Source organism: Littorina saxatilis, linkage group LG12 (assembly GCF_037325665.1).
Source record: "Littorina saxatilis isolate snail1 linkage group LG12, US_GU_Lsax_2.0, whole genome shotgun sequence".
Taxonomy (NCBI): Eukaryota; Metazoa; Mollusca; class Gastropoda; order Littorinimorpha; family Littorinidae; genus Littorina; species Littorina saxatilis.
Genome location: NC_090256.1, coordinates 22,818,698 through 22,841,464, shown reverse-complemented (window position 1 = coordinate 22,841,464; position 22,767 = coordinate 22,818,698). Strand labels below are relative to the sequence as shown.

The window sequence follows — 22,767 nt, the reverse complement described above, 5'->3', positions numbered from 1 at the left end:
TGTGTGTGTGTGTATGTGTGTGTGCGTGTGTGTGTGTGTGGTGTGTGTGTGTGTGTGTGTGTGTGTGTGTGTGTGTGTGTGTGTGTGTGTGCGTGTTCACAACAAACAATATCAAAAACAGTGAAATTAATTACTTCAATTCTTTTAATAAGAATACAAATGTAGCGGATGACACAAAACTTAGATAACGAATATGACAACAATGTCAACAATCACTTTTTGATCACAGTATTAAAATATTGTAAACAACGTCGACATCGGACAATACTTTTTATAATTATGACAGCAAGAACAAGAACGAGAACAAGAACAACAAAAACTAGAAGAAGAAGAAGAAGAAGAAGAAGAAGAAGAAGAAGAAGAAGAAGAAGAAGAAGAAGAACAACAACAACAACAACAACAACAACAACAACAACAACAACAACAACAACAACAACAACAACAACATTTCACAACCATGACAAATTTTATGCTTCAAACGATCTAGTTAACTGTCGGTTCGACCAGCGCGTCACACTAAAATACAACAACAAATCTGATTTCAAAATCCCATATAGAAAATAGACTTGTTTTGGATTTCATTGATATGGTATTGCCGGGGGCGAATCACACAAGGATTAATTTCGATTGGCATTTCCATCACACAGAGACCATCAGTTTGTGCTGCTTAAAAAGGGCCTACTCTCTCTCTCTCTCTCTCTCTCTCTCTCTCTCTCTCTCTCTCTCTCTCTCTCTCTCTCTCTCAACAACCTCCTTACGGTTGTCTCTGTCTCTCTCTCTCTCTGTCCCTCTCTCTCACGCTCCTCTGTCTCTGTATCTCTTTCTCTCTCTCTCTCTCTCTCTCTCTCTCTCTCTCTCTCTCTCTCTCAAAAACCTACGCAGCAGACATTCATAATGCTGTTAATATTCGATATGCGCACTCACCCAGTACGACCGACACACGCGCACACACACACACACACACACACACACACACACACACACACACACACACACACACACACACACACACACACACACACACACACACACACACACATACATGCAGGATGGTAAAATTGGCCGCCATCCCAGCCCCAACGTGCTCAGAGAAGAGACAATGCACGACGTATTTGCCGGGGATATTACACACCAACCCCTCCCCTTTCATACCCCCGTTCCTATCCCCAATCCCCCTTTAATGGCCTCAATACCAGCAACAACGTGATCAGAGAAGAGGCAATGACGGGTATATCACACGACCACCCCCCTTCTCCTTCATACCCTCACCCCCCCCCCCCCAACCCTCCCTCCACCTTTCACTTTAAGGTCCAGCAGGCAGGATGGTATTAGAGGCCTCCATCCCAGCCCAGCGAAGTGACAATGCCGGGTATTTAACACAGCAACCCCTCTCCCTCCCCCTTCATACCCACCATAACCCCCCCCCCTCCTCCTTTCACTTTAAGGTTCAGTAGGCAGGATGGTATTAGAGGCCTCCATCCCAGCCCAGCGAAGTGACAATGCCGGGTATTTAACACAGCAACCCCTCTCCCTCCCCCCACCATAACCCCCACCCCTCCTTTCGCTTTAAGGTTCAGCAGGCAGGATGGTATAAGTGGCCTCCATCCCAGCCCCGACGTGGTCAGCGAAGTGACAGTGCACGATCCAGGTGCCGGGGTTGTCGCACACCATCTCCACAGCTGACGAGGTGGACGGGAAGACCTCCAGCACGTCACCACGGTGAGTTCTGTCCGAGCGGTGAGTGAACGTCTGTCCGTGGAAATGCACCGGGTGGTAGTCGAAGGAGGAGCCCAGGCCGAGCAGGTACCAGGCCACGACGTCGCCTTCCGCCATCACCAGGCCATCCACGTTGCCGTAGATGAGTCCGTTGATGGCGTTCATGCGGTTGCTCGCCTCGAACAGGGGGTCTTTGGGGTCTGCACGCTGCGGGGCTCGCTGTGCGATGTTGTCCTGCAGGTACCAGCTGAGGTTCTCGTCGAACACGTAGTACAGCATCCAGAACTCGCGATCCACGTCCACACGCGGGCTGGTAGAGCCGCTACTGCTGGTGTTGTATTTACCGCTCAACAAGTTGATGAGAATTTCGCTGATGGGTGTGTTTTGTAGATGGTGCTGGATGTCATTTAACAGATTGCCGGAGAAGAAGGAAGAGGAGGAAGATCCTGAACCGGGTTGAGAAGCATCGCTTTCGCCGAGTGTGCCACGATCGCAGACGAGGAGAGGCCCCACCAGCCCGCTGCTCATGTCCTTCACCGAGTTAACTGAGGAGTAGTACATCCACGCGATGCAGCTCGGGTCGTTCTTCCCCGGCCCCGCCCGCTCCGGCACGCGCCACGTGTAGGTGAAGGTCGCCCCGGGGCTGACGGAGTCACCACCAAGACCCGCGCCGTCTTCGTACTTGGCGCCCTCGTTGACCTTACTGTACTGAACGCCCTGCGGATGCATGGAGTAGTTCCTCGAGGCGTTGTTGAAGAACACCACCTCGATGACGTCCCCGACCTCAGCCTTGAGAACGGGGCCCAGGATGCCGAGGTGCTGTTGGTGAGCAGGCCGTGGCTTGACGGTGCTGAAGGTGTGGTCCGTGAACTCGATGTAGCGCGCCTTCTTGTACACGCTGCCGATAAACTCGTCGTTGTCTTTGACGAACAGGTAGCCCTTCCTGTGGTGACAGCAGATTAATGGTTACAGGAATGAATGGTACTTCTTCAGAAATAATAGCAGTGTCCAGGACATACTAATTTGTTCTCCTTGTAGTTCAAACATACATGACAGCTAAAAGTTAAAACTGTGAATTGTGCATATTTAGATTATTATTAATACTAAAGGAACAACACACACACACACACACACACACACACACACACACCATCCCGCCCCCCTCACACACACACACACACACACACACCTACAATTCAAAGACCACTTACTGTGAATCATCCGTGAAGATTTCCCCAGTGACTAGGTCACGCTTGACCGGCGCGTAGTCCCACATGACCTCCTGGGCGGCCACGTAGTAGCGACGCGTCACGCCGTCTGGAAGCGACGAGGTCTGTGGTTCGAATCCACCGCAGTCTTTCACTTCGTACTTGGCCGTCATGCCCGTCAAGAAGTGGAAGTTGGTTCTGCAGGCTACTGACCAGTTCCCTGTGTACACACAGATAGATTTGGTTAATTACTGTTTCATATTTTTTAAATGATTTTGTGTGTGTAGGGTATTGGCCATCGGTCACTACTGTTCTTGATCAAGTTGATGTATTGCGAACGAGTCTGGGACAAGCTGATGCCGTTTTAAAATCAATTGTTTATTTCAACTGCGCTTTTTCACAACCAGCCTTCCATTTTGTAAACAGCAACTAACAACCAAGTAGCTACCGGACTGACTGGTGGATTGACTGACGGACTGACTGACTCACTGACAGACTGACTGCCTGGTTAAATAACAAAAAAACCAACGAACTTGCAAATCAGCACACTACTGATCGAGTTCAAGTCAGAAAGGCACAAAACTCGGTTTTTAGATTACATAGTTGTATCATACAGGTCAAAAGCGTCACCAACCTAATATAAGTATACTGCTTACCAACTGTGTCTGGAGAAGAAGTCAAAGTCATTGCCGTTCCTGGGACGACGACCTTGGCATTGACAGTGTTTCCCGTGATCTCCAAAGTTTGACCTTGAAAGTTGACGCCGTGCAAGTCGAATTCTCCACCAACACCGAAGATATGCCAAGCAACGTCGTCCCCTCGGCATACACTCAGACCTTCAAGGTTACCGAACATACGGCCGTTGATTCCTGAACAAAGAGGCAAAAATATAGACCGTTAACGTTTATTGTAAAGGGAACTGTCGTCATTTTGCGAGAATTAGGACAGAAAGAACAAAAGCAAGAAAAGGAGAAAGGAGACAGAAAGAAAGAAAGAAAGAAACAAAGAAACAAAGAAAGAAAAGAAAAGAATAAAGAATGACATAAATAAAAAGGAACAAAGAAATAATGCAACATAAGAAAACGCAGGAAAACATATTGTTAACATGCACGTCCAAACAAATGGAGTCACCGTGAATATGACCGAGGTTTATTTTCATTCCCTTTTTAAATGTCCCTGGAAAGATCCACCAAAAGAACAGAAAGGACAGTAAGTTAACAGACAAAAAAACCTAAAATAAATAATGAAAATAATAATAAATAAATGAAGTAAATTATTCTATCAAGATAAGTTTTGTGTGAATATTTGTTTGTCTGTGAACTTAAAAGACAGTTGGGTCGAAATATCTGTGAATGTATTGTTTTGTCAATAACAAACGTTCCAACAACCTACCTTTCTTGTTTTTTATTCTGAATTTTGGAACGTTGGCAGTCTCTTTGTTTTTGGATTTTTTTAAAAAGTAAATAATAGTAAACCGAATCATTCATTCATGTTTTCTCTTTCAGTACTCTTCACGACCTTCTTATTCTCAGATGTGTACCTACCGTGTTTGCGATTGGCTGATCGAAATCCAGAGTCGTTGACGTCAACACCTGCAGGGTCAGAGGTGAAGGTGTTAATGTTGTCCTGCAGGTGCCAGGACAGGTTTTCATCCAGAGTGAAGAAGTTGAGGAACAGGTGCTCGTGACTTCTGAACCAGTGTAGAGAGCCACGTCTGTCGGGGATTCTCTTCCCCCGAGGCTGGAATAATGTTGTGGTGTGTGAATTCGGTTGGGATGGCAAAAGAAAGAAAGGAAGGAAGCGAAGAAGGGTCGATGGACGAAAGAAAAGGAAGGAAGGAGTAGAGGAAGGAAGAAAGGGAGTCAGGAAGACAATGAGAACAACTCATTCAAAGTACACATTGTAATTTCAAATCAAACCAGAATTTGTTTAAACAGACCATCAAACCAGTGGTGCTTGCTACATTGCTTTCTCCTAAGTAAACGGACACAAAATGATATTTTTTCATACCGATTTCGGGACTCTTTTTTGTCTTAGCGAGACAAGCAGAGAGGGAACTTTCTCACAATAACCATATTCATGACTTTTAATCAAAGAATTTTGCATCATTTATAAAGATTCACACACTCACAGGGGCCTCAACATCTCAAAACTTCAGACTCACCATCCTGCTCAGTTGTCCTCTCCTGCAAAGCAGCAGGGGTCCAACAAGTCCAGTGTTGATGTCCTTCACCGGATCAAGGGCAGAGTGATATGACCTTGTCACACAAGGAAGGTCATCCCGACCTAGATCAGGCACTTTGAACCGGTAGGTAGCGCTTTCATTGGGATCCACCACACGTCCTTCTAGCTGATTGGCTGAGAACAAGAACAAGTCATTCTGACGTTAACATTGGCAAAAAACCGATTGCAGATAAAATGACAACTACGAATGACCACAAATTAAAGACGACGGGGATCTTTCTCTTGTTTTTGTAAAAATGTGCCTAGTATCCAGTTATCTTTGATATGATAGAAAGAATAACCTTAACAACCCCAAGACAGTTCACAGCTACGAGAAACAACAACCACATATTGTTATTTTCGTTTGTTTGTTCCTGTGTTATTTTTTTCCCCTTGGTAAGCTCGACTGTTGTCCTCACGCAAACGGACAAAAGGCATTCAAATTGTCCTGTCACCAAAACATCAGAACACTTTACAATTACACTTGAACTTCAGAAAAGTTGGTCCTGCTCAGACTTAATCATTTATAGTGGTAAGAAAATAAACATCCACAAACTACGAAACGAAAAGATTCCTAATATTCAAAAATCAAAAAACTAAAAAACTAAAAAGGTAAGTCCATCAAATGCTTGGTTTTAAACAACACGATCTGATGAACAAAGGGAAGTAAGCGCTCTAAATGCATACGACATGTGTAATAGAGTAAGTGAGAGTTATTCGGAACCAATCTCCTGGCACCTGAGAGAATAACAAGCATTGGAATGAACAAGCGACTTCAATCCTCAAAAAAGGTTGCTCGCCACAAGCTCATATGCTCATCATTCTCCAAGTCACTCTAACTAACACTTACGTACACAGTCATACACAAGAACCAGCTTTTATTCCTGACCGGACATATAGTCCTTAGATCAAGACTGGGTTTTTTTTTTTTACAGAACAAACACACTAACACATACATTGTTACAGGGTTGCCTCGAAATTATGTTCTTATGGACACCACGAAACGTTCACTCACTAGCAGGGTTTCTATAGACGAAGCCTTCGTAATCCTTGGTAAACTGGACACCGTGAGGCAGGAAGGAGTAGGCTCTGTTCGCCATGTTCTTCACCTGCACCTCCACCGTTTCTCCCACTTCCGCTTTTAGCAGAGGTCCCAGCATTCCCAGGTGCACTTCCGTCTGGTTACGTGGTACGCGCGTTGTGAAGGACGAATCAGAGAACAGAATGTAGCGAGTCTTCTTATAGCGGCCCCCGATCCGGTGAGGTCCTTGGGTGAAATAGTTTTCTGATGGGCTAAAAGTGAGGAAAAACGTTAAGACATAAGACAGAAGACATAAGACTTTATTTCAACCATGTGCAGTACACTAGGGACATGTTTTGGCCAGAGTACAATCAATCAGTCCATACAAGCCCTTCCAAACATCGCTTGCAATCTCAGTCACACACACGCTCACGCACGCCCGCATACATTCCCCACACAAAACCCACAACAGCACACACGCACAAGCACACGCACAAAAAACTAAAAAACTAAAAGGTAAGTCCATCAAATGCTTGGTTTTAAACAACACGATCTGATGAACAAGATGGAAGTAGGTGCTCTAAATGCATACGACATGTGTAATAGAGTAAGTGAGAGTTATTCATGATTATTCCCCCCTCTGCCTCTTTACCTCTGTAAACTTGTAGGGGTAGTTATTTTTCGATAATGACCCAGCAACCAAACAAATAACGACCCAGCAACAGCCTGAATCCTCGATAGTGCAATGGGTTGAGAGGTTGTTCTGTTTCGGTACTACTTTTTGCGACTGAAAAGTTCCGAACGCTCTAATGTACGAAGTATACATCTCTGGAGCAAACAATACAAACATACCGCATTTAAATTAACAACTACAGGCCTGAACACATGAATCTCCATATACAATCCATGAGTTCGGTTGTTTTCTGAATCTCATCTGCAGTGCTCAAGCCGTTCATCACAAGCAATTTCCCAAGGCAAGTAACTCATACTTTGTCCAGCGACAAGAGTAGTTCCCCTTCTTTTCACTCAGTTCCTTCGACAACAGACTGCAATCCGACGGTCAGTTTTCAACAATATTTCATTTAATAAACAGATCACACGCAACCAAATGCACACATCTCATCAATTTAAACAACATAAAGGGGTTTCATACACTATTTTCCCCAGAAAACTGAACTTCATACAGTTTTTAACGTTGGAACACGGGTGCAAAAGTTCGTCTGCTAGTCCCATTTGACGAAAAAACATTATCCTAAGCGATACCAAAACATATACAGAACACACAATATCTGCCTTTGCCGCCACAGGAGAATAACAGCATATCTGTGTACTTGATTTTAGCCCAAAATAGGAAAACTGACAAGAAGTGTTAACAGAATGGAATGATTTGCACGGAACTATACAACCGCGCATTAATCGATCGCCTGCGCAGGTTGACTGGTTGAGAGAATAGGATTCGATCAAACTTTCGCAAAAAAACTCCTCTTTTCTTTGAATAACTGAAGAAAGGAGGAATAAAGAGGTTACACACCTCGTCTCAGTGATTATAAAAAATAATGGTCTCAGTTCGCGGTCATGAAAAAGCTCGCTAAAGCTCGCATTTTTCATGATCCGCTAACTTCGACCATTATTTTTGATAATCACTGAGACTCGGCGTGTAACCTCTACATATTAACCTCACAGAAAACCGGGTCAAAGTTATATACTTGATGCGTAAAACATCAAAGCCCTAGGAAGAGGAAGATGCATGTTAGTTTTTTTTTTTATGTGTGTGAGGATTAAAGCCAAAGTCGGGGAAATATTTTAAAGAAAAGGTTTGCCTCTTCATCTTGATATTCCTTGTAGGCAGCAGGGGCGGACCAGTTGCTTTGTAAGGGGGGGGGGGCACTTTGAATCGAAAGTGAATGTGATGGGCGCGAAGCGCCCGAATTTGCTAGGGGGGTCCGGGGGTATGCTCCCCCGGAAAAAATTGTTGCCCAAAGAAGCAAAATGGTGCCATCTGGTGCCATTTGAACTTAGAAATGGTCATAGAATCAGCATAGAAAAATCTTTTTTTTTTCTTCTTCTTTTTTCGGGGGGGGGGGGGGGGGGGGGCACGTGCCCCCTGCATGTGCCCCCCCCTCGTCCGCCCCTGGGCAGTATCAGTTGTCTTGCAGTCCGGGCTGACAATATAGACGTGTGATCGACAAGAAGAATCCTTTTCACGAACTATCAGGCGCTACGTTTGATTGCTTTCTTCTTCCTGTGTTTTCTTTATAGAATACATACCTCCCAGACTGATTCAAAGATCCTCCATTATACAAGTTCTGGCCGGAAGGACCATAGTCCCAGATGTAGTCCTCAATTCCCAAGTAGTAACGTCGAACACTAGGTCTCCGTCTGAAGAAGACACTGCTCTGGCTTGCTTTCCGGCTCGCCACTGAATCAGCAGCTCCGTGCAATTCCAGGTCCGCAGGCACATCCACGTGTTCGGCATGGCGTCGGTTTCTTCGGAGTTCCAGTGCCGAGTCTTCTGCTGTATCCACGTTTGTTGAGTTGTGATCGTCTGCGCTGCCCTCGATGGCTGCACGTCGTTTTCTGCCCCACGGCCAGTTTAATTTGCTCTTCACGTGCAGATACGCTTGCTGGCCGGCTGAACAAAAAAGAATAAGAACAATTGGAAAACAATCACACGCTTGTTTCCTGTCATGACAAAAGGAAAATACAACAGAAAGCCGTTTTGGTATACTCTTCATCAATATTTTGACAGCCTGTCGCTGGCTTCTTAAGGATAGCAAACTTGTTTTATGCTTCTTATGATTAATATGACTTTTGCTTTTCGTTCAGGTGTCATGATCCCATACGCCAATTAAAAGAAAATCGTTTTTTTTTGCTCGGTGAATGCACAGATGACAGTAAGACGGTGTTGATTTTCAAACATGTATATTTTTTCTATATTATAAGAAACGGACGGATGCTTCATACACATAAGTCGAACATCCATCCCTTTACCTATTGCCGTTACAGATTTCTGTAATTATCTTTTGTAGCATTTCTTTAAACAATGTCATACTTGGTTTCAAGACTGCAACTGCAAAACTGGACACATATATTTGCAGATTTCTGTAATTATCTGTTGTAGCATTTCTTTAAACTTTTCATACTTGGTTTGAAAATTGTAACTGAAAAACTGGATAAAGATATTTACTCGGTATCGTATGCCAAACGCTCCATTTTGGGCATGGTTGATGTTGAGTCGTGGAGTATTCACAAGAAAAGTGTAATGGACAAAGATTTTTTCCCCTCCCTTTTGGCCCCGGATAAGCCGCTAGCGATGGAGTCCGAGTGGAGTAAAAAAGATGCGCCTTGCAGGCCGCAAAACACGGTATGAGAATAACTGAACAATGATAATTTATTTTTGGGTCGAAAGAGCAATAAATATGGTAAAAGTTTTGCTGCAATATATTGTCGTTTGTATGCATGTGCTTTTTTTTTTTTTTAAGGATCACCACTTTAAGCTTGTAGCCTCTTGTTGGTTCTAAACATGCTCATTCTATATTGTACATGTGAACTGTTGAATAAAACACTGTTTAAGCCAGAATAATTACCGGCGTAGGAGTCCACATTCCTGCTGGCCATCAGCCAGTAGCCGCTGTTTGACGGAAACATGACGCCGGACACGAAGGTGGCCGGAAAGAGAGTGACGGAATCCACCCTGAGCAGAATAAAACCAATGACTTGAACATCCGTCTCCAGGAGACCAGGCCTTGTTACAGTAAAAGGCCACAGAACTAAACTAGAGAAACTAGAGCTACATCTGCCGCGCGCCGATGTTGGCATTTAATCTTTTGGTCACAGACAATACGATCATACTTTTCAGCACTGCTTTCGAAAGCGACCTCCACCCCCACCCCTTCACGAAAACAAGAAGCAATGAGATAAAAGAAAAGTAAAACTAGGAAATGGTAAGCTTCACGCCCATCAAGGTTGATCATGTCCAGTCAAAGATAAAAAAGAACTCATAGAATTACACAACAATAACAACAACAACAACAACAACAACAACAACAACAACAACAACAACCAACCAACCAACCAACCAACCAAACAAAATCCCGGCAAATGTATCAAAGATTATTTACCATCACCATTTAAGATCTCCCAGGTCAACTTATGTGCAGACCTACTAGTGACTTAACCCCCTTCGTGTGTACACGCAAGCACAAGACCAAGTGCGCACGGAAAAGATCCTGTAATCCATGTCGGAGTTCGGTCGGTTATGGAAACACGAAAATACCCAGCATGCCTACCCAACGAAAGCGGAGTGAAGCTGACTATGCTTTCAGAGTATAGTGTGGGTAACCCATATGGGCAAACAAGCTCACACGTCACCAGAATTTCTGGAACGCTGAAGAAAAAGAAGAAAGAGGACAAGGGCACTTTATCGCTGAATTGACTCACCTGTGTTGATTGACTTTTAGCACCTGGCCACTGAAATGGACACTGGTCACCCCACGGTTGAGAGAGAAGAAGTAGAAGACGGAGCGCCGAGAGGCTGTCACCTCCAGTCCTTCCAGGTTGCCGTACATTCGCCCGTTGACGTGTGACATGTGGTTACTCTCCTCAAAACTCTGCACACACGACGGTGTAGATGTGAATAAAATGCTTGGTGTGAAGCGTGTGGTTGAGTGTATGTATGTGTGTGTGTGTGTATGTATGTGTATGTATGTGTGTGTATGTGTGTGTGTGTGTGTGTGTGTGTGTGTGTGTGTGTGTGTGTGCCTGTCTTCTTTTGTGCCTGTCTCTTAATCGGAAAATAGCAAAAACCAAAACCGAGAGACTGACCGGCAGAGAGGCAAACAGAGGGACAGGCGGCAAAAAAGAACACACAGATAAACCCAACACTGACCTTATCACCAGCGTTTTGCAACGAAGCGCACGTGCTCGGGTTGCCACACTTGTGCAGATTGTCCTGAAGGAGCCAGCTGTCGTTCTCGTCCGTCCTGTCTAGGTAGATTGGATATTCCACCGCCACGTCTTTCCTTCCGTCCTTCTTTGGTCCACGCGTGAACAGGGTTCCTGAAAACGAGGTAACATTGACATGGTCAAGCTCTGGATATAACTTAACATGAATAAATACTAAACATGAATACAGGATGCAGAATACAGATGAATCTATATCCCAAATATGCCATAATGTTGCGGTTAAGACATGTACTCGCCGAAACACTCGCATCTACACAACGAGAGAGAGGGGAGGGGGCGAAAGAGAGATAGAGAGAGGGATAGAGAGATGGAGGGAGGGAGGGAGAAAGAAAGAGAGGGTGACGAATAAATAATGAAAGAAAGTAGGAAGGTAAAAAAAGAACAGAAAATAAAGCAAATACGATATCACTTGCTCTAAACAAAGCTTAGCAAATTACTGTGCAATAATATCTGAGGTATTTCGTGTGTCTGTATCAACAAACGAACTGATTTAATGCTGCTATCAACGCACAGTCGAGTGTGTAGAGGCGGGGGGGGGGGGGGGGGGGGGGGGGGGGTTGGTGTTCGGATACAGACGTTAATAAACAGAACATCCTGGCAAACATGGTCTTCAAAAAACGGGGGTGGAGGGGGTGTGTGTGTGTGTGTGTGTAAGAAACGGGGATCTTTATAAGCGAGAACTCCGCTGCACTGTTCACCTCGTTTACAGGTTATATATAAGGAAGCGGGGGAGTCAAAAATAGTGGGATCTTTAAAAGTGAGGGTTGGGGGCGGTTAGTGATAAGGGAGGAGGTCGGGTGTGTGTGTGTGTATGTGTGTGTGTGTGTGTGTGTGTGTGTGTGTGTGTATGTGTGTGTGTGTGTGTGTGTGTGTGTGCCTCCGCTGCACTGTTTACCTCGTTTACAGGTAAGAAGGAGGCCCACGAGGCCGCTGTCGACGTCTCTGGTGGAGGCCACGTGGGAGTGGTAGGCCCAGGGCAGACAGGCGTCGTCGTCCGCAGTCGGGGCGAAGGAAGGCCGCACTTGCCACACGTAGCGAAACACATCGCCAGGGGCAACGCCGTCATCGTCCTTGTCCGTCCCCGTTGTCTGGTCCACGTAGAGAGCACCTGGAATCATCGGGGACGTTAAGGGTTGGGATGTATGTCCTGAGAACTTGGTTTAAAACCTTCTCGTGATGTTTGGCTCACCATCTCAGATCCAGCCAGGCGTGTACACGGGATAAGACCATCCCTCCACTTGGACACATACCAAATATTAACACCCTGACTGTTTCGTTGGATGAAGTGGAATTTTGAGGACTTTATTTCTTAAAAAAAAAAAAAAAGCGTCTAGGAGTTTTTACAAAATCAATTAATAAAAAAATTCTCACTGTGCACAGGGGGTTACCAGGATAGTCACATGTGGTATGTGACCAAGTGGAGCTATTGTTCTTTTTCTCATGTCAAAACCTGGCCAGATCTGAGATGAAATTAAAGGAGTGTGCTTTTTGGCTCACGTAAGTGTAGCCTATGCGATGCTAACTTTTGTCTGTCTGTGCGTGCGTGCGTGCGTGCGTGCGTATGTATGTATGTATGTATGTATGTATGTATGTCTGTGGTAGAAACTTTAACATTTGAAGACGTCATATTACATTGACGTCACATTATGACGTACGAGGGTTAGACGTCACGCGATGGAATTACTGAAAGTCTCGGTGATTGTTATTTTGAGCGGACCGAGACTATTTGGCAGTCGTGTCCATGTAAGTAGGCTACATGCAGACAGACGGATCTAGATCTAGTGTCTCGCTTTCTTGCACAGTTTCACCTATGCTCTTTCTGTGTGTGTGTGTGTGTGTGTGTGTGTGTGTGTGTGTGTGTGTGTGTGTGTGTGTGTGTGTGTGTGTGTGTGTGTGTGTGTACTGTGTGTGTGTATGTGTGACGGAGTGATTGAGTTTGTGTTACTGTTTGTCGATTTCTTACGTGAGCCTTGAAGGCTTCGCCTCTTGTTTTTTTTTTGATCAGAACTTTGAATCCATTGCAGTATTGCGACATATATGCACAAAGGTGTAGCATTTGGACCCGCACTCAAGCACACATTTGAGCCCCCCAAGTATGTGACGTGCTTTCACCCCTCCCTGCTCCCCTCCTCCCCTTTCTCAACCATAAGGCTATTGTTGCGTAAAGCTTAAACTCTCTCTCTCTCTCTCTCTCTCTCTCTCTCTCTCTCTCTCTCTCTCTCTCTCTCTCTCTCTCTCTCTCCCTCTCTCCCTCTCTCTCTCTCTCTCCCTCTCGCTCTATCTCTCCCTCTCTCTCTCTCTCTCTCTCTCTCTCTCCCTCTCTCTCTCTCTCTCCCTCTCTCTCACTCTCACTCTCTCTCACTCTCTCTCTCTCTTTTTTTCGTTCTCTCTCTAACACACCAAACTATAAACTCGGCGTGTGGCTAAAATATAAAATGGCAACACCTACAAAGCCTGCATACCATAAATCGAATACACTGACAGACAGTGTGAGTTATCTCGACCAGCTAAAGTACATGTGAACAGCTCAGATCATGGGTAATGTTAACACCTTCACATTTAAATGCTTATTTTATAGCCATCCATTGAATTGAGAAGAAAACAAAGCATACTAAACTGCTAAGCATGAATCAAACAATAAGAAAATAAAAAGAACCAACAGCATCGTTTTTTTATGTGTGGGTAGTAAACACGTTTTATTTACAAAACACGGCGGAAAATGGCGACACATTTGTTGCACAGCGTCAGGTCACTTTCTTCAACCAAGGCCAGTGCTTTCATACATGACAAAGGAAAGCAAATATATGGCCTGAATAATAAAGTTATAGTGTTCCTTTGCGTGTCTGAGTGATAAACTGTTTTAACCAACTATCTTCTGAAACGTAATTGCACTCAGCAGATTTGTCTTCCGCTCATAACTTTCGTGTCACACGGTCTTTGCGACAAACAGATAGATCGCATTCTCGCAGAAAATCATTGACAACACAGACCAGTCATTTTTAGCATTGCATTTGGGAAGGGCTACTATTATAGTGTGTTTTAAGAAAGAAAAACATTATAGTATCGGCAGAACACGACCAAATGAGTTTTCGTGTCACAACGTTATGGGCGTGAGATTTGTTAAACTTTTTGTTCTCACACTGTTGCAAAATCATTGACAACACAGACAAGTCAGTTTTAGCATAGACATTGGGAAGGGCTACTATTATAGTGTGTTTTAGGAAAGAAAAACATTATAGTATCGGCAGAACACGACCAAATAAGTTGCGTTATGGGCGTGAGATTGTTTTTTTTCACACTGCAGATCATATCTCATAATATACTGAGTGGATCTTTATGAAATTTGATATGAATATTTTTGATTGGATTTTCTCATAGAAGGTTTTTCCGTTTATTGATAGGACAGTTTGATGACGTCATATTTTACCGTTTGCCAAAAGGTCGAGGCAGCACTTTCACAGTTACAGTTTTTCATCAATTTGATCGAATTTCTTATCACACAATCTCAGATCTAGGCCGGATTATGGGATTGCATTTCAGCTTGGTCACTTAAAGTTTTGTTATTGAAATGTTTGTTCGAAATATGTCATTTTTTCACATTTTTAAAAACTAATATTTGAAACAGAAAATTTATATTGGTGTATTCCCTATTGCGTCCTGTATCTAAAACTATATAGTTTTGTTGTTTTGTATTGATAATTATGCTTAAAAATGAAGAAAACCGATAAATAACCACTATCTTTATTTATGAAAAAAGACACTTAAAAACAACTTCTATCTATTCCTTATCATTTTCTGATTCCAAATATATATAGTTTCATGGTGTTTGACGTTGAAAATATGCTCAAACTTAACAAACTGGGATCGTTGAATGGAAATTATACTTCCAAGCTCCAAAAGCACGTCATTTCAAGTGTGGAACACGCTCATGACGTCATACTGAAAGGTGATGAATTATGGCTTCACCTTGCGATGTTTCATTTCAAACATGGTAACATTTTTAAAGGGGTTTCTTTCTCAGATTTGTGTTTGCCCTCTGTCTGTCTCTCTATGTCTCCGTCTGTCTGACTGATTCAATTAAATGTGTAATTACTTAGTTTTGCAAAAGTCAAACTAAGTATGATATACCTAATTGATTCAGGTCTCTAAATTCTTATTGTAAAATTGTGAGTTTTATTCAAAACAAATTTAATTGGTGTTTTAAACTCAATAATGGGGCATGCTGTGATGAGTAGAAGAATGTGTGTTTACGAGCAGAAAAAAGCGCATCAAAGTCAAGAATCGTGTTTTTCTTTTTCTATTTTCACCTTGTAGTTTCATACAGACACTAAGCAACAGTGTAGTACCACTTCCAGTGCAATATCTTGTACTTTAATTTTGACCATCTGTGTAACACTTTATTGACCCATGATCTGAGCTGTTCACACATGCAAATGTCTTTCCTCCCGGTGTATTTATGCATATCACATTCGCTTTATTTGCGGATCCTGATCCACGTTTGGAAAGGGACGTTCTAAATTTAGGGTTATACAATTTCCGCTGCAAGAATGAAAGGGACACAGTAAAAGCCGCGAAGCTCTAGTGGCCCTTACCCTGCTCTACATTCATAATTATTATGACTTCCTTCTTCTCTTGGAACGGAGGATATGTGTTCTGAAATAGATTAATTGTCCACCGTACTTGGAAATTCCCGCTGTGACATGCTGGTAGTGGAAGCCAGCACGCTTTACCAGTCTTTGCTAATCGTTTAAACTTATATTCTTCTCTGTCTCTGGGAACGCAGTTTATACTATGTGTATCAAAACAACTACAACAGCAGCAACAACAACAACAACAACAACAACAACAACAACAACAACAAAAATAAATAGACACACAAATGCACTCAAAAACACACACACAAACACACCAAAAAACAACATACAAACAAACAAACAAACAAAACAAAACACCAACAAACAATTACATTAATAAACAAACAAGCAAACTCAACAAACTGATGATTATTATATTTGCAACAATGCCAATAATACATTTATTTATCTTTGACATTACATTATTATATATCTGTATGTGTTTCTGTCTATTTACCTGGGCATAGACGTGTAACGCAGTCGACGCGGACAGAAAGGTAATGTCCTTGTTTACATTTATACATTTGGATGATAAACTTGCCTAATCTCGTATACATCGGTTAGTAAGTGACACGACGATACGACCAGTTGTGGCAAACGATGACTTTCATTTATATTCTGCAAAGACATACACTACAGTTTCTGTTTTAGGTTCCTTAGTGGTAAATAGACATCACATTCTTTTTCATTATCTTATTTTTCGACCTCATAAAATAAGATGTATCAATAGAATGTACTCCAAAAGAAGTACATATATCTCTTATATACTAACTCCTTGTCCTACCTAAAAAAAGAAAAAGAAAAAAAAGAAACATAATCTTCTTACCTTCGGCATCTTTGTTATACTGAACCCCGTGTGGGTGAACGCTGAGACTTCTGTTGGCCGACATCGCCATGTTTTTGAAAACCACCACGATGGTGTCCCCTGTTTCCGCGCGCAGAATCGGTCCCAGCATTCCTAGCGCGCTCCGAGACGCCACCTGCCGGGAGAACGAGTTGTCCCTGAACTGTCGGTAGAGGATCTTCCGGTACACACTGCCGATGCGATTTGGTCCTTGCTTTATAAATGGGTCCGAGTCCCTGAAAAAAAGAAGAAGAAAAAAGATTGAAATTCGTATACCCGTAGCATGTGCTAGACCAGCGAAGTAAGAAAACACCCTAGGCATGTCCAATAGCTATAAGATTGCAATTTAACGTAATACTCAGAACGTAAACATTGACTGTGAAACTAAAAACTAAAACAAACAAATAACGAGACTGTAAAAAGAAAAAGAAAGAGATAGACAGATAGGCAGCCAAAAAAGAAAGATGCAACACCCGAGCCAACCAAACGAACTGTGACATTCAAACACAAAGCACACACACCCAACAACAACAACAACAACAACAACAACAACAACAACAACAACAACAACAACAACAACAACAACAACAACAACAAAGAAAGTAATTCGAAACTCCAGAAAACAACAGAAAACAAAACAAACCAACAGAAAAAACCCACAAAACAAAACAAAACAAAACAAAACAAAACAAAATAAAACAAAACATAACAAAACAAAATCAAACAGCACTGTAAAGCAACAAACGAAATAAAAATCAACAACAAAAAAACAATATCAAGAACGAAAGAAAGAAAAAAGACAACGACAAAAATACCACCCCAAAAAACAACAACCCCCAGAACAAACAAACAAAGGAAAATTACCCAAACAAAGCAACACCAGAATCGACGAGATGAACAAAGTTTTTATGATAGTGTAAAGTGCATTGTGTGTACTCACAGACTGTCTTTGTTGACGCAGTTGCCAAGCGGTGCATAGTCCCAGTCCATCTCCACAGCAGCAAGGTAGTAGGTTCGAGTCCGACTCTCCACCCCCATAGAGCAAACTGCCAACACTACTACCACTATAGGCAGCAGCATTTTGACAGTCTTCGCCATCCGATCTTTATCCAGCTCCTTTTTTCCCTCGTCTGTGATTTCCTCTTTTTGTTTTTTCGCTTTTAAATGAAATTTCTGTCCTGGCTTTTCTTTTTGTTCCTCTCTTCTTTGTCTGTCTTTCTTTCTTGTAAGTATTCTTTCTTGCTTTCTGTTTCTTTCCTTTTTCCAGTTTTCGGTTTTAGTTTCCTCTTTTGATCAGAACTCAAAGGCAATGTTTTCTCCTCAAAACTTTCACGCGAAATGTAAAACTCTCAAGTTTTCTTCTTTGTAAGCGAAGTCAAAATTTCTCTTCAAGTGCAAAACAAATTGTTCCTAGCTTGCTGGGAACGGGTTGTCAGTAGCGAGGTACCGCCCGATTGTACAGATTTCAGCAAGCAGCCAAATCCTTTAAATACTAATGGTAGTAATGCTAGGTATCCGGTTCGAAGGAGGCAGATGTGAGTGAAGTGTTTATTTAAAGAAACAGGTCAAAGACCAAGCGACAAGAAAGTTGTCAATTGGCACACGTATTCTATATCATGTAGCGTAGCCTGAGTCCGGTTAAGGTTGTGTCACAAACTAGGCCCTACCTCCAGAGGAGGAAATGTGCAGACGGTATATATATATATATTCTGCCCTTAAGCAAGTGTCCAATTCCTGGATCACGACAAGAAAAAGAAAATCCCCAAACCATTTAAATTTCAGTCAGCAACGGCCCTGTGCAAGAAGGAAGTGTCTCCATTCAGAGACAGGACAAGAGCTGACGAAAAGGAAGATGTAAGACTTAAAAAGCGGGTTGGGAGCGGGAATACATGTTTTTACACAATTATTATTGGTCAATGGATGTTCGCTTTCGTCATTTGCATACGTCAGCTATCACTCATGTTGTCAGGGGTGCATTTGAATGTTGGTATCGATTTATCTGGGGGTGGGGTATGCACGATGTGTGTGTGTGTGTGTGTGTGTGTGTGTGTGTGTATGTGTTTGTATGTGTGTGTCTGTGTGTGTGCGAGCGTGTGTGTGTGTGTGTGTTTGTGCGTGTGTGTGTGTGTGTGTGCGAGCGTGTGTGTGTGTGTGTGTGTGTGTGTGTGTGTGTGTGTGTGTGTGTGTGTGTGTGTGTGATTGAGTGCGCGCGCCCTCGCACATCTGTGTGTTTACATGTTTTGATGATTTATTCCTGCAGCAAGCTGGTGAAATAAGACATGATTGTTGATGTTTTTCTCTCACTTTGGTTGAAGAGAAATTGTTTCATTATCACCAACACACTTACCAAGGAATCTACCTCAAATTATGTCTGCACGATAAATGCCGAAACGAAATATTCAAGGAATATATTAACGAAGAAATGAATCAGCTTTCCTAGAAAAAAAAAGAAGAAATTCCCACTTTCAGTCACCGGTTTTTACATCAGCCCACAGACATGGTACCAACAACACGCAAAGTTTATGAGCTCACGAACGTATCATATGAAGCCTGTAAAATGTATTTAATTCACTAACGAAAGGTTGAGAAAGATTGCACAAAGAATAGTCTGCAAAAAGAAAACTAGTTCTATAGTATCATGCAACTGCGTGCGTCATCGCGCGTCGGTCTTAATCCGTTACCGTCCGCTTTTTGCAAGAGAGAACAACTAGTCTAAGTGATTAATTTTGAATCAGAGACATTTCTTTGGTTGTAGAATTTTGAAATCGTGCACGAGAGCAAATCTTTTGCTTTTATAGGGCCTACTCTTTCTGTATTTGCTCACTCGATTATTGTTCACTCTTTCTGCCGCCCCCCCCCCCCCCCCCTCCCCCTTATTTTTCTTCTTGTAGACTGTTGAAGCATGAGCAACATGCGTCGCAAAATGTTTAGTCGGAACTACTAATTTTAGAAAGCGCGTTGTATCTTGTATCTTGTTTCTGAATATATAGTATCATGTTTCTGAAGGTAAGGGTGAGTAATGACATGAAGCCTTTATCCTTTTTTCTTCTATTCGTCATCAAAAGTCAAGCGATATTAGTTTCTTCATAGAAGTATCTTCATTATAAGCCCAACTTTGTCAAAGAGTGGGCGTGTCATGTGAGGGTTGCTAAGTTAAGGGGGAATTCCCTCCGCTCTACCGGGTATCCTCTACCGGGTATCGGAATTCCCGTAGTAGGTGTTGCCATAACGCTTCAGCGGACACCTAGTTTACCAGGACACTGAGAATATGTCCAGTTCGACACAAGTCTTCCGTGTCCAGCAGAAATCCGGTCGGTCAAACTTCAGGGTGACCCTCAACAACGTCACAGCGTTCAGGACAACCCGGTATTATGTCGCACAACACACTTTTGACTTGCGAGCTGAAAGTCATCGGCAGGTTGAAATATATTGATTGTTACATATGCACTGATTATAACACTTTGAGCTTTTTGGGCCGTATACACTGATCATCATATTTTGAGCTTTTTGGGCTACTGTGGTTGCTACATTTTCAACTTTTGAGGTCAAACACTTATCGGTACTTTTTAAATTTTTTGTATACGCTGATTCTTGCATTTTTAGCTTTTGGGCTATACATTGATCAATACATTTTTAGCTTTTGATGCTAAACTGTGATTGTTACACTTTGAACATTTTTTGCTATATAGTATACACTAAGTTCTTGTTACAGTTTGATTTTTTCGGCTATACGCTGAATGATTGTTATAATTTGAACTTTGGGGGCTATAATACACATGAATAATTGTTACTTATTAACTTTTAGGGCTATTCAGGGATTATTATGTTTTGAGCGTTTTGGATTAACGAGGGGCCAATCCACGTTTTGGATTAACAAGGGGCCAATCCTCGGGGAATTAGAAAAACTAAACAGGTTATGTTGCTTTTGACCATGTATTCCTGTGTTTACTTAAATGACTGTCGTACCTTTCGAGACGAGTTCTGGGTTCATACGTATCCAAAAGATCAACATTTCTAAAAAAAATAGAAAAAGAAGAGAAGAAAATTAAAACAGCTTTAAAAACGGATAAAGAATCTGTGTTTTTCACGTTGCCCTAGTTCACGACTTTAATAGCTCATTTTGTAAAAACAAAAACTACAAACAACAAATGACAAGCAGGAAAAAAATCAACAACAACAAAACTACTGAAATAAACAGGGTTTTCTTGTCTACTTTCACAATTTATTAGAATACCTTCGCTCACTCCTGTCGCTACACTACCGCGCGCGCCCTCGCACATCTGTGTGTGTACATGTTTTGATGATTTATTCCTGCTGCAAGCTGGTAAAATAAGACATGATTGTTGTTGTCTTTCTCTCACTTTGGTTGAAGAGAAATTGTTTCATTATAACCAACACACTTACCTATGAATATACCTCAAATTATGTCTGCACGATAAATGCCGAAACGAATTATTCAAGGAATACAATAACGAAGAAATGAATCAGCTTTCCTAGAAAAAAAGAAGAAATTCCCACTTTCACAGTCACCGGTTTTTACATCAGCCCACAGACATAGTACCAACAACACGCAAAGTTTATGAGCTCACGAACGTATCATATGAAGCCTGTGAAATGTATTTAATTCACTAACGAAAGGTTGAGAAAGATTGCACAAAGAATAGTCTGCAAAAAGAAAACTAGTTCTAAACTCGGTATCATGCAACTGCGTGCGTCATCGCGCGTCGGTCTTAATCCGTTTTCTTGTCTATTTTCACAATTTATTAGAATGCCTTCGCTCACTCCTGTCGCTACACTACCCCCCCCCCCTACCCACAGCCCCTTCCCGCCACACCACCCCCCACCACCCCCACCCCCACACCTAATAAAACCGACTTTTCAGACGGACCCTCCACCCGAGCACACACGTCTTAACATCCCGTTGCGGTTTATCCTACCCTTTCGCTTGCGTAAGTTCAAACACACCTGCGGATTGGGAAATACTTACCTTGATGAACCAATGAGAGCCAATTATGTTGACACACATTTGCTAGTGTTCTACGTTTTGATGCCTCGGTCGACGTCTTTAAGCTGCTTTATCTTTGAGGGTGTGTGTGTGTGTGTGTGTGTGTGTGTGTGTGTGTGTGTGTGTGTGTGTGTGTGTCTGTGTCTGTGTCTGTGTGTGTGTGTGGTGTGTGTGTGTGTATGTGTATGTGTGGTGTGTGTGTGTGTGTGTGTGTGTGTGTGCCGTCTTTAGACCACATGCACTTTCCTTGCCTGACCAATGAGAGCTAATGATGTTGACACACCTCCTCTATACTACCCGTCAGAACAAAGTAGGCAGATGCATTTTAGGGCAGATCTTTCTGATGAGGCTGTTAATTGTAAAACCAATTATATGACAGAAAAGGCCATTCATTCCCCTACCTTATTAAAAAAACAGATTGACTTTACATGACGTATTGTCTAAACAGTGGAACCTACAACACAGCCACCCCCCCAAATCAAATTCGCAAAATCAAAGTGCCTGCGTTAAAATCGACAAAACATCCGAACAACTGAAACGAAACATGTTCTGCATGTCATTAGACAGAAAAATAAAATCTTCATCCAAAACAGTCAGTTTTGTTCAAATATATCTTGTCTTACATGGATATATGGCATGCTGAGCGATGTAGGTGTCAATCCTTCCAAAAGGCATACAAGGCAGTTTTTGAAGGCATTTTAGGGGGTAATGAGCCCAAAACTAGTAGCCTACATTTCAGTAACGCCTTAAAGCATTGCCTTCAAACGTTTAGTGATTTGTGGTAACACCGGTCGTAAATTATTGATTGATTGATTGATTAAATTACACACGGAATCTAAAGTAATTTGAGATATCAGTTCTGCTGTTATGCGACATGCCAGACAGTGTTTGTAAAATAAAAATGTACCTTGTCCGACTGAACAGAAAAAGTTAAAAATTAGCTGACATTAAGAAAAATTAAAGCTTCAAATTACACTTAAATTCAATACATTTTCAACTATGGCTGTTGGCAGCGCACTTTTTCAAACGCGCACAATAATTCTTGACCCATGATGATCAGTTAAGCGTGTCCGCGGTGAGCTTTGCTTGGCGTAGGCTGACATTTTCGCTCAGCGCTCTGAATGAGGCAACTTCTTAAAGATTACTTTCGC

General features: G+C 42.4%; 1 protein-coding gene across 1 annotated transcript; it reads right to left on the bottom strand.

The window, feature by feature from the left end:
• Window positions 1–1,293: 1,293 nt before the first annotated feature.
• On the bottom strand, window positions 1,294–18,259 carry LOC138981536 (hephaestin-like protein). The gene is made up of 13 exons (XM_070354483.1): window positions 17,552–18,259; window positions 16,594–16,847; window positions 12,029–12,241; window positions 11,057–11,226; window positions 10,609–10,778; window positions 9,756–9,862; window positions 8,437–8,800; window positions 6,163–6,440; window positions 5,089–5,282; window positions 4,469–4,664; window positions 3,581–3,793; window positions 2,928–3,144; window positions 1,294–2,659 (listed from the first exon to the last, which is right to left on the bottom strand). Exons 1-13 carry the CDS (start codon window positions 17,707–17,709, stop codon window positions 1,567–1,569), a joined length of 3,627 nt encoding a protein of 1,208 aa, XP_070210584.1. The 5' UTR covers window positions 17,710–18,259; the 3' UTR covers window positions 1,294–1,566.
• Between the last annotated feature and the right edge of the window lie 4,508 nt (window positions 18,260–22,767).